General features: G+C 39.6%; 2 protein-coding genes across 9 annotated transcripts in view; both read left to right on the top strand.

Annotated features, from left to right (window-relative positions):
- The window catches only part of LOC109962594 (ovochymase-2), a 17,840-nt gene extending 15,707 nt beyond the window's left edge, over positions 1 to 2,133 (top strand). For 2 of the 7 annotated variants that reach the window (XR_002275287.1, XR_002275285.1), the window contains one exon: positions 1,263 to 1,348. Coding sequence is in view for 4 of the 7 variants with exons in the window: in XM_020604456.1 (XP_020460112.1) it covers positions 1,263 to 1,408 (146 nt within the window). In the remaining 3 variants the exon portion in view is untranslated. Of the gene's footprint in view, positions 1 to 1,262 lie in introns of all 7 variants that reach the window. The other 5 variants (XM_020604457.1, XM_020604454.1, XM_020604456.1 and 2 more) reach the window with 3 other exon arrangements.
- On the top strand, positions 1,379 to 11,774 carry cyb5r2 (cytochrome b5 reductase 2). Of its 2 annotated transcripts, none has more exons than XM_020604460.1 (9): positions 1,379 to 1,442; positions 5,226 to 5,378; positions 6,155 to 6,227; positions 8,388 to 8,494; positions 8,777 to 8,906; positions 9,079 to 9,162; positions 9,540 to 9,625; positions 9,756 to 9,855; positions 11,283 to 11,774. In XM_020604460.1, the coding sequence occupies exons 1-9, from the start codon at positions 1,434 to 1,436 to the stop codon at positions 11,453 to 11,455; spliced, it is 915 nt and encodes a 304-aa protein (XP_020460116.1). In that variant the 5' UTR covers positions 1,379 to 1,433; the 3' UTR covers positions 11,456 to 11,774. The 2 variants fall into 2 exon arrangements, with proteins under 2 accessions (XP_020460116.1, XP_020460115.1); XM_020604459.1 differs by lacking the exon at positions 1,379 to 1,442 and adding an exon at positions 3,594 to 3,675.
- The last annotated feature ends 407 nt before the right edge of the window (positions 11,775 to 12,181 follow it).

The following is a 12,181-nucleotide window of genomic DNA, read 5'->3' as shown; positions in this document are numbered from 1 at the left end:
CACACACACACTCATGTGGGCAGTTTAGAGTCACCAATCAACCTAAGCTACATGTCTTTGGACTGTAGGAGGAAGTCTGAGTACCTGGAGAGAACCCACGTAGGCACAGGGAGAACATACAAACTCCATGTAGAAAGGCATCGGATTGGCCGGGGTGCAGACCCGGAACTTTCTTGCTGTGTGGCAACAGTGCTAGCCATCTCACTGCTGTGCCGCTCCCTCTGATGATGTCTGTTTAATTAAATGTCCTAGACAGTGAGCCAGCATCTGTATTACCAAGACCTTGAAACAGGCAAACCTAAATGGAGCTCATCCACTGTTAATGTTGATCATTTCAGCTGTGTTTTTGATACTTTTGCAAGTCAAAAACTCTGCAACAGCGTAAAATAGACCTGTTGGATTTCTGCAGGACAGTTAGAGTAAAAAGCATCACCTTGCATCTCATTTGTACAGACTACATGTTCACCCTGGGAGGTGAGTGTAGTGTGACTACAGCCATCTGCTGCTAAGCACTTACAGCTCCACTACAGCAGCTGGGGATCAGTGCCTTGCTCAGGGACACTTTGGAAGTAGCTGCAGAAGAGGAGTGTGGTACTGATGAACTTGTTGGTTGTTTTGTTCTGACAGAAGAAAATATCTTTCTCTCCTGTTTTGTAATAAATGTAAGAAATGAGTTGCAGTGAGCCAGTTAGTATCACAAAATGAGCTTAATTGCTATGATGAAATACTGATTAATATACATGTGTGTATGTTTACATCTTTTAATTATACTCTGTGGACATATGTTTTTGGATCCCATAATTTTGAGGACATTTTAATCTGTCCTTCAAAGATCTATTTGAGGGTTCAGACTTGGTTTTAGGCTTCAGGTTAGAATTAGGTTTAAGTTAGGGTTGGGATTTGGCACACAACTGATGGTTAGGGTTAGGGTTAGAGACTAGGGGATGCTTATGTCAGTGAGTGTACTTCACAACCACAGTAATACACTGAAAGCCAAGTGGGTTTGTTCTAACACTTTAGCAGGCACATAAGACACATTTATAAAATGAATGCTGTTTGTGAGTGCAATACTCAGGATGGCCAGAGGAAAACAGGCCATTAATGACCCATTTGGCTTAGACTGTAAAAAATGCCTTGCCGTTTGTTATTAGAAGTATTATTTATGATAATGCACATGTACAAGTCCAGTCTTAACTTAATTGCTGGCTCTTTGTACAATTTTTTAAATAGAATTCTCTGTGTTTTTGTGCACTTGGATGTAGCAGACCCAGATGTGCAGCATTCCAGCAGCTTAGCTGTGTCTTACCAAGGTGAAGTGGACCACAAGACATCACAAGACGATCCTGAAATGCATATGGCCATGGAGACAGATGACGAGGACAATAGTGGAGAATCCTCTGGGTGGTGACCTGCCACAAGGAGGAGGCCTCTAGATGATGATGGTATTGCAGATTTAATCTCAGATGAGGATGAGTGATCACTGAAGTGTTTAAGATGTGGTAGTTTAGAAAGCTGAGGTCTTGCTGACTTTGGCTCCTTTTCTATAAAGGCTGAGCAGGATTTTATCCCAGTATGCAACACAGATTTTTCAATCCAACACATGTTACAGCCTTTACATTATGATAAAACTAAATATGATTATCATTACAATCACAGTGATTCTGATGTTTAAGACAAGTCTGTTGTTTCTGTTTTTCAGCAGGTATGGTCAGGCTTTCATGGCTTCTGCATGTGTCAAACTTTTATTTGTTCTTTTTAGTTTTCCCACTTTTTATTCACAGTTAATTGCATAACATGTGCTACGGTGTTACACTGACTTGGGCTGACTGACTTGAGTTTGGTGAGGTGTGGACTATGTAACCAAGTTATTATTGTTGCCACATTTTTGGTTATTGTGACAATAAATATACCAGAAATCAGCCTACTATTATTTTTTTCCATCCTATTCTGAGCCCTGCTAGCAGCTCTGGGGAGGGCAATGTTGGTCCATCATTCAGTCTGCTACACTACTGAGTCAGATGTTAATGTCACAACAATTTTTGGATGGATTGCCAGAAAATGTTTGTACAGACATTCAGAGCCCCAGGAGATGAATTTAGTGATCATGTGACTTTTCCTGTAGCACCAGCATGAGGTTGACATTTGTGGTTTTCACTGAAATGTACTGTATCTGGGCGCACCCTTAGAGATAGGGTGAGGAGCTCGGTCACCCAGGAGGAGCTCAGAGTAGAACCGCTGCTCCTCCACATCGAGAGGAGCCAGCTGAGGTGGCTCGGGCATCTGTTTCGGATGCCTCCTGGGCGCCTTCCTAGGAAGGTGTTCCGGGCATGTCCCACCGGGAGGAGGCCCCGGGGAAGACCCAGGACACGATGGAGGAACTATGTCTCTCAGCTGGCCTGGGAACGCCTCGTCATTCCCCCGGAGGAGCTGGAGGAAGTGTCTGGAGAGAGGGAAGTCTGGACATCTTTGCTTAGACTGCTGCCCCCGCGACCCGGTCCCGGATAAGCAGAGGAAAATGGATGGATGGATGGATGGATGGATGGATGTACTGTGTCAAGCAACTAGTGTATGGATCGCTATGACAGCCTGTAAACATTTCTGTCACCTCCAAAAATTATAAGGGTGTTTTTGTTTAAACCTGCTAAACATCTGTGAATAATCATCATCACTGTTAGCCTGGCTCCAGATTTACTTGACAGCACAAGTCATTAGTTATTTTACAAACTGAAACTGTATACATAATTATCTTTAAAAAGATAATGTGCTGTTACTCTTACTACCCAAAAGAGTGTAAGCTACAATATTACAGTACTCCATGTACATGAATGCGAGTGTAAGCTACAATATTACAGTACTCTATGTACATGAATGCATTAATTAAGCATAATCAGATCATACACAATAGTAAAACTGTACTGTTTACTTTGACTTTTGATACTTTAAGAGCATTTTGCTAAAAAAATACTTAGGTAGTTTTGCTTAAGTTTTCAATGCAGTGGTTTTATTTGTCATATAGTTTTTTTTACACCATAGTATTGCTATTTTTACTTAAATACAGTAATCTAAATACTTCCTCCACTACTGCTCCTCGTAAAACAGCATGTGATTTTTGTAAAGCACTTAGTACTCTTTTTGTTCTAGATCATTATAGATAAAGTTTCTAGGATTATTTTGTGGTGATTCTACAGGCCCAGTCACTCACACATGTGTAAGCCAGTTAGCAAGAACTCACAGTCCTCTTCTTTTCTCCAGACTGTTGAAGGTTGTTGGTTTACTTCAGGACAGAATTTTTTTCTGTTTCAACATCTCTGAAAATACAGCAACTTTTTTTCTCTCTGTAATGAATAAACTTGTGCAGTCTGACCCTCCTCCCCTCTCCCTGTGGTGTGATTTTTAAACTTTGCTTCTCACTGCCTGTTCACCACCTCTGTACTATGCAGCGTCATGATAAGATCTGTCTTCCTATTGGTGCTTTGCACCTTGTGCCACCTCTCCCTCAGCGGGAAGTCACGCCCCTTTGGATGCTCTGTACTGTGTGTGTGTGTGTGTGAAGGACAAAGGGAGAGAGAGATAAGCTCTCATTGCCTTGGACTCTGGTCTCTCAGGCTGTGTCAGTGGCTGAGTAGGAAGGTCTGACACACTTTATTTCATATGAAAACTATGGAACAGAGCTTGGTGAGAATCAACTTTCACTTTATTTTCCTTTTTAATAGCACCACCCTATTCAGCTTTGTGTGTACAGTCTTGTGCAGACCCAGGGAATATATCTACTCTGCTATGTTATTTAACTGTAATGTGCTGTAGTGTAAGTCACTTATAGCGTACCCTATGTTAAAATGACAAAATTAAATACACAGTTTTTACGCACCATTTGTTTTTGTTGTAAACTATAGTGTATAAAACAGCAGTGAGTGCACTCCTGTGCAATAGGTCAAAGTGTTTGTCATATGTACAGTTAGGAAACGTGTTTCCATATAATAAATATTAATATAATAATACAATATCACTTAAATCTCAAATTATTTAAAGTTGTTCACCTTACAGTAACTGAATTGCTTCAGATTTGAAATGTGTATTTGTTCTTATGTAAAATTAAAGACCATCAGTTTCAAATTACTACAGATGAAATACAGGCACCACAGCAGGAACTCAGTGCAACACAAGCCAGTATCGCTTTTGTTACTGAGATTAAACTTATTTTATTTTTTCAACACTTGGAATGTGCACTTTTATTTTTAATGACAGACTCAGCCCTCCTCAGCATGGAGGATACTATTGTTGTACAAATGTCTGGAGGGAGGTTCTACCATTGTTCAGAGACCATTTGTTTCAGCTGCTCTGTGCTGGAGGGGTTGTGCTGCTCTACCTTTCTCTTTAAAAAAACCCCTGAGGTGGATTCAAGTCTGGCAATACACTTGGCCTGGTCATAGTTTCTGCCAAGCTTCTGGAGACTGGATTTTGTCTGCCAGTCTTTTGATAAATCCACAGGGATTCATGGTGCCATCTATAAATGTCATCTCCCCAGTACCTTTTGCATTCATGCAGCCCCAGATCAGCATACTCGCACCTCTGGCCTGTGGTCATCCTGGCGAGGTTCACCCCAAACATGTTGGACCCCATCTGAGCCAAACAACGTTACCTTGATCTCATAAGACTAAAGAATGTGCAGCTCTGATTCGTGATATTGTGTCAATTTCTAGACCTCCTGACTCCTGCTGCAACTGTTTCATCTAACATTTATTCCATCACTGATCTTTGTGAAGTGCCACAATCAGTTTTTCAGTCCTCTGTCAGTTCTTTTATATTTGGAGCCATGGTGCAGATGTGCAGTAGATAGACACAGCCCATAGGTCCAAAACTGAGAAAGCTCTTATGTTCAAAGATCATTTTATAACCGTATTCATGCAATTATGGTAACTGGAGACACAGATGCACTCAGGTTTGTTTCAGTTATCACAGCTTGTCTGACTTGTGTGTCAGTTATCACAGGTGTTTTCAGTTTTGTTGCAGTGAGTTTCTACTTTGGAGCCTTTGTTTTCAATATATGTTTTCTAAAGTATTTGTTATTGGTTTTTCATAAGAGGAAATAATCTGCTTGTGAATTTAGAAATAATGCAAATGTGGAGAGGTGATACAGTTTAGAATCAGTTGACACTTAAATAATATTGTATATTGTAGGACCTTGACTGTAAGTGTCTACACTGTTTGTGATGTTTGTCTTGCAGATGTTCCCAGTGGTGGCTGCTGTTTTACTGCTGGTAGTGACGGTGTTGTACTTCCTCCTGCGAGGCTCTGCAGGAGAGAAGAAAAAGAAGAAGCTACCTGTCACCCTGCAGGACCCTATGGTCAAATATCCACTTCCCCTGATACACAAACAGGTAGGTTGCATACAAACTCATACACAAAGTCACATTTATAAAGCGTTTTGTGGCTCCAGAGGGAGCAGCATAAACTGCCTCAAGTTATATCACTTGTGTCGGTATTGTTAAGGTATGAAGAAATGACATCTCATAGTGTGAACGAAGTGAGTTTACTCTGTAGCCTGCTCCCAATGTCTGCTTAAGGCTACTCAGCCACTATTAGCATAACACACCTGAATGTCTGACTGAACTGTTGGCAGTCAAGATGTGTTGTACAGTAGATATCAGGTTTTGACAAGGTAGAAATGTAAAATAAAAGAAGAAAATCTCTGGTGCTGCTACAGTAATGTTGATCCCTTTTGTCTCTATCATGAGTCTCACAATCTGACAGTGGAGAACTCTGAAAGAGACACATCATTATATTTATTTGGATGTACAAAGTAAATAAAGAAAAATTACTGATGAATGCTGTAACATGTAATTGTTCTGAAGCCCATATTTGGACATTTTGAATGTATTATAACCTTTCTTACAGAAAAAGCTCTATCATTAATCCAAAAAGTTGACAGAACGCATTGTCAATATTTTCATTGGAAGTGTTTTCAAACAAACATAGTGTCTATAACCACTCTTTATGATGAGAAAATGTATAAATAACCCTTTTCTAACTATTAGCATAAGTTAAGTCTAAGTCCAGACTTGCAAGCATGATACTGTACATACTATGTCTTTGTTTGTCCATGTGTGTGTGCGCACATGCATGCTTGCATGTGCCTCTGTGTGTCTGTGTACAGGAAATCAGTCATGACACAAAGAAATTTCGGTTTGGCCTTCCATCTAGGGCTCATATCCTTGGACTACCAGTAGGTACTGAAACGCCTTCTTTTTCTTCTTCTTCTGATTCATAGCATCATTAAATGTAGCAATAATTGAGAACACAAGAAGAGATTTTATCTGTGTCCGTACTTCTTCTGAGTGTGTGATTCCATTAGAATGTCACTTTCGGCTTTTCCCGTTTAGGGGTCGCCACACTGACAACTCACATGTTGACATCTGACACGTGTTTTACGCCAGATGCTCTTCCTGATGTAACCCTGATTCGAACCTGGGCCGCAGCGGCGAGCACGCTGTGCCTTAACCACTAACCTACCTGAGTGTGTGATTCTATTGCAGTCAGTAAACTGCAACACAAAAGATCAGTGACATTTAGGGAAAATACTGTATGTCTTTTAAAAAAAAGACAAATTTCAGTGAAACATAGCATCAGCACTCGAAAGAACATAGTGAAGATGAGAGAATTTCTTAAGAAAACACAGCACAGTCCTCATGCTTCCTGTGCTTTTCCCCATTCTTCTGTTTGCACAGATCCACCACTAGTTCCCACTGATCCCCAGTGTTAGGGGGTAGTGAACTGCATGTAATGTAATATACAGTATGTATATATGTAATGTGAATGTAACTTGCAGTTCAGCTACACTTTGCAACAGCTTACTGGTAGTGTGCTACTGTACATTCATATTTGCATTATGATTCAGTTATGTTTTTGCTATTTTTGTGTAGTTAACTGAAACTACACAGAGACTGTGGTTCAGCGGGTAGAGCAGTCTCCCAACTGGATGGTCGGAGGTTTGAATCTTGGTGCCTGCAGTCCACATGTCAGAGTGTCCTTGGGCCAGACACTATCTATTGTTCCTCTTTTTCCTTTAGGCCAGGATTTAAAAAATAAAAAATCTAAACTCATCAGAAAAACCTCATTCTCTTCTGGTTCAATCCTCAAAACTCTCAAAGAGAAAAATAGGAAAGAATCTGAAAACAATGTTCCTGTAACTCAGGAAAACCTAAAAAAATATGAAAATGTGTAAAAACAACAACCTTCTTTTGGTCCAAATCTTCTTTCTTCTGAGAAACACAAAAAGCTGTTTAAAAAAGCAACATCGATCCTCTTCTGTTCCACTCTTCTTTCTTCAAACAGGGAAGATAAGAGTATCAGGAAATCTTCTGAATCTGTCCCCAGTATATATCATTTTTTGATTATCCTTACTTATTAAATATCTTAACTTTCTACTCTATGCATTTCAGCTTTAGCTCTAATGATTCTTCTCTCTCTTCCAGCTCCTCTTGCTGTTTCCCTGTGACACCTCGAAATCCGGTTTTGTGTTCCACTCGTCCACTACCACATATTCCACATCACTTCATCTGTCTCTCCATCATTTCCATTCCTTCTTCATCCTCCAAGTCTGCCGTTCTATTTGCCATCAGTACCGGTGTAATGGGAGAATACAAGTTTATTATTAACTCATCCATATACTCTTCTTCCTGCTCTGGGACTGTTCCTGTCACTGGTGTGCTTTCCTTTGAGAGTAACACGTCTCCATCTTTTCATAGCCTATTTGTTGTCTCTTTGGACTCTTCTTCCTTGAATAGTGGCCATTGTAGTACTTCTTGTTCTTGTGGGACGTCTAATTGTAAAGAGACAATGTGTCTGATGGTGTCCTGCAGCTCCCCCTGTAAGGTCATTTCTGACAGCAGGTCATCAAAGGTCAGTGCTGCTTCGGTGACCTGTGTTTCCTGGGCCTTTTCCTGGTTCTCTCTGGGACCCGTTTTTACAGCTTTGCTGACATCAGATAACACAAAATCCTGATGTGTTTGCAAGAAAAACATAACATCCCTTGCAATTTTGTCCTTGTGAAAGATCCGGATGGGGCTGTTTTTAGGAGAGTTTTAAGTCTCGGTAATAAACTCAACTCATTAGCTTTTTTTTGTTGGCCTGTGACTTTTTTGTATTATATACTGTTATAATTTTGTGTCATGTACACTTGTCAATTTCTTCCTTTTCTTTTATGGCCCAAAATTGTTTTTACAAAGTAGCTTGAGCTTCTTTTCCTCAGTAGCTTTACTTCAGCAAGCTAAATTTGTCCCTAGGGTTGTCTTGCTGTAGTTCAGCTTGCAAAGCTACAGTATGTGTTCAGAGTAGCTTCCCCAACACTGCTGATCGCTGCTTGTACTCCGCTCTGTGCTCTGCACCAGGTCAACACGTGTACCTGACAGCCAAGGTGAACGGCGTTCTGGTGATCAGAGCCTACACTCCAGTCTCCAGTGATGAGGATCAGGGATATGTCGACCTTGTGGTAAAGGTAATAATAATAAAGCATCATTTATATAGCACTTTACAACTCAGAACGGGCCCAAAGTGCTGCACAGTAAAAACACATCTACAGACTAAAGCAATAATCAAACAATCAACCAATATTAAACAGTCAAAAAACATAGGTAATCAACGTTACTGAGAGGGCACAAACAAGCCACCATAGTTTGGCCGAGAGATTAAGTGCAAACCTTCTTGTCATTTTAGTGCTTTGTAGAACCCACCCTAATAGATCTAATAAGTAACTAAAGCTGTTGTGTAACTTATCCAGGTGTACTATAAGAACTGCCATCCCACATTTCCAGAGGGAGGGAAGATGTCTCAATACCTGGACAACATGGCTATTGGAGACACTGTTGATTTTCGAGGACCCAATGGGCTGCTGGTGTATAAGGGAAATGGTATGGTGTGTGCATTAAAGAATAGTAAAGGCATTCCTATCATTTGTACACAATATATACTGTAATGTATACATTCGGTACATTTCCACTTCCACCATTGTTATCTTCTGTCACCAGCAGATGTCACTGTGGTCCAGTATAATTATACTAAGACTCCCTCTCTTCTACTCAGGTCAGTTCTCCATCCGACCTGACAAGAAATCAGAGCCCAAGGTTCGGAAGTTTAAGCGTGTTGGAATGATTGCTGGTGGAACAGGTTCATTTACATTTAAACTTTATGAATTACTCTAATATGTGACAATGCTTGTACTTTATTCATAGGAAAAGGAATGTGTACTATGATTATCCTTTATCACACTTGTTCTGTAACTGGATTATTGTGTTCTAGATTAAAGGATTGGTATATAAGTAAAGATTGGGGAACAGTTCTAAAAGTTTGCCATTATAGTTTTCCTGTCTTATAACACCTAAGTCACACTCAGGGTGGTCCAGGAGGCTGGCTTTCAGGGCCATTTGATGATATTTTGTTCACAGTCCAACTACTGACACTATCATTTTATTGACTCCCTTGTCTCCCCCTTACCTTGATATAAACCATCCTGTGAGACTATTCTTTATATGTTTCTGTCACAGGTATCACTCCTATGCTGCAGTTAATTCACAGGATCGCAGCCGACCCCACTGACAACACAAAGTGCTCTCTCATTTTTGCCAACCAGGTGAACTCTGTATAGTACCGTATATTGCTTTGGGAAATCTTTCCTCGTGTCTTATTGTTAAAGAGTATTAGTGTACATAAATGGAAACTCCTTGAGGGTAATAACAGCTCTTTCATCTGCTCTCTGTCAGACGGAGAAGGACATCCTCCTGAGGGAGGAGCTGGAGGAGGTGAAGAAGAACCATCCTGACAAAGTGAAGCTCTGGTTTACACTGGACAAACCACCACAGGGTAGGGCAGAATTTCTTTGCTTATAGACCTAACAACAGGTTACTTGGTGAGTTTCCATAAGTTGCCCCGATACAGAACAGGTGTGGTTCTTTCAACATAAACGATCTTATAATGAAAAGACATTAAAAGAAGCACCAGGTTGTACTGCATGTGGTCCTAATTTTAAAAAGCACCAGCACCAGAACACATTAACGTGGGACAGAGGCTTCCATATTGTTAGAACAACTTAAGTTTAAAGCTGCAGTTATCACTATTTTAGACTAGCAGTTGATCAAAGGCAGTTATCTTCTGAGCATCTTAGTCAATCCCTTTGGTTTTAAGGCCTGATGTTCAGCTGTTTACAGGATTGGCTCAAGCTACTGTAGCTGCAGTAGCATCAAGAAAGTGAACTACTGTTGCCATATGGACAGCATAATATAATCACTTGTTACAAGACAAAATTAATTGTGAAATTGATTTTTGGGGTATAAGGGGTGTAAGAGTAAGATTAATTACACCAAGTGGATCACTTCATTTGCTAGATTACAAAATATTATATTAAAAATCCTCAAAATTTGTTTCTAGCTTTGTATTTGCATCCAAAAGGGTTTTTTTTTTAAAACATGTTAAAGTCATTTCAAATTTAAAAAACAATGAAACTTCTCATATTGTGGGATCTGGTGAAAACATTTCTCATGGATAGTTTTGTCATGTTACCATCCAGGATATTGAGTATTAGTGCAGTGCCAGGCTATATAAAGCTGAATCTTAAAGCCCAAACCTTTGGTTTTAATGAATAAGAGTGAAGAACCAAAGAAAACCTCCTCAGCTGGAGGAAAATGCCTGCAGGCTGAGGAGGTAGATAGCTGCAGCAAAGTGTTGCAAGAAGCTCAGTAAGATGCTCATGTCTTTGTTTGCCTAATCCTGAAAGCCAGCAGAAATGAATGAGTATAATGTTGTTATATAATCTCTGTTGGGAAGGTCTTGAATAGCATGTATCCCATCCTGTGCATCTTCATTAGTTCCACACAAAACTAAAACATCAGCCCTTGAGCATTATTTATTTGAAGAGGTGTACTTGCTCTTTGATAGCAGGGCCATTACTTGGTTGCCCTGGAGGAAAAGATGACTATTATTAATGACTTCATTGACACCAGGACAAACAGAAAGAAGACGTGTATAGAGGAACTGAAAGGTGGAATCAAAGAAAGGCTTCTCTGATGAAGAAGCCAAAGGCATTGCAGTTTTACTTTGTATTCATTTTTAAATTCTTGGTTGCAAATATACTGAACATCTGTGTCAAAAAGTGAACTGTTGGGAACAGGATTAGATTCAGTTCTGAAAGTTCACAGCTATAAAACAGGATAAACAAGTAGAAACAGACACTTGAGCTACTGAAAACCTGTTTCTCTGATTGAATGTTCTGTCTTTGTTGTCATGTCCCTCAGATTGGAGCTACAGTTCAGGATTTGTGACCTATGACATGATCAAGGACCACATCCCTGCTCCATCCTCTGATGTTCTTGTTGTCCTGTGTGGTCCTCCTCCAATGATCCAGAATGCCTGTCTGCCAAATCTGGAGAAGCTGGGACACAAAACAGAAAACATCTTTTCATACTAGTATTTTAATGGCTTTGTTCACTGTAATCATTCTGTCACAAATCCATAAATCACTGTAGGAGCACTGCTGAAGGTCTAATACTATCCAAAATGACAAACAAGTGCACGCTGTTTTACTGGTGCTGATGACACTGCTTTGGTAGTTAACATTTTCAGTGACAACCTGTACTATAAAATGGGCATGTAACTGACATCAAAATTAATAAGTAACTATGAAAATTCCTAACAACTCTGTTTATAAAAAGAAAACAGACAATTTAAACTGTATTTTCAGTCCAAAATGAAATAATCAATGGGAAAAAATCTAATAAAGATGCAAAGAGCAATGATTTTGATATATTATAGCTTAGCATAAGTCAAATCATGAATGTGTTCTAGTTCCAAAGTTTGTTTTTCTTTGATTTTATTTCTTCCAAATGTTCTGATTATTCTAAAAGGTATTGATAACACAAATATAAAATCTAAAATGATCTAAAAAGAGAAGGCTACATATTGCTAAGTCTCTCATGTTTTTAAATGATTAAAAGTTACTTTATCTAGAATCTTTTAAAATCTTAAGAAATCACAGCAATACACTACAATAATAGACCAGGACTATAAATGTACATGATATTAGCTATAGCCTACCTGTAGCTAACATGAGCACTTGCTTCAGCAGACCCCTGCCACACCAGCATAATGTTAATTAAAAGTGAGCTTTAACATAGCTTAGTTCTGTGAGTAAAGA

Source organism: Monopterus albus, unplaced genomic scaffold, assembly GCF_001952655.1.
Source record: "Monopterus albus unplaced genomic scaffold, M_albus_1.0 scaffold65.1, whole genome shotgun sequence".
In the NCBI taxonomy this organism is placed as follows: Eukaryota; Metazoa; Chordata; class Actinopteri; order Synbranchiformes; family Synbranchidae; genus Monopterus; species Monopterus albus.
This window is presented reverse-complemented; position numbering and strand designations above follow the sequence as displayed.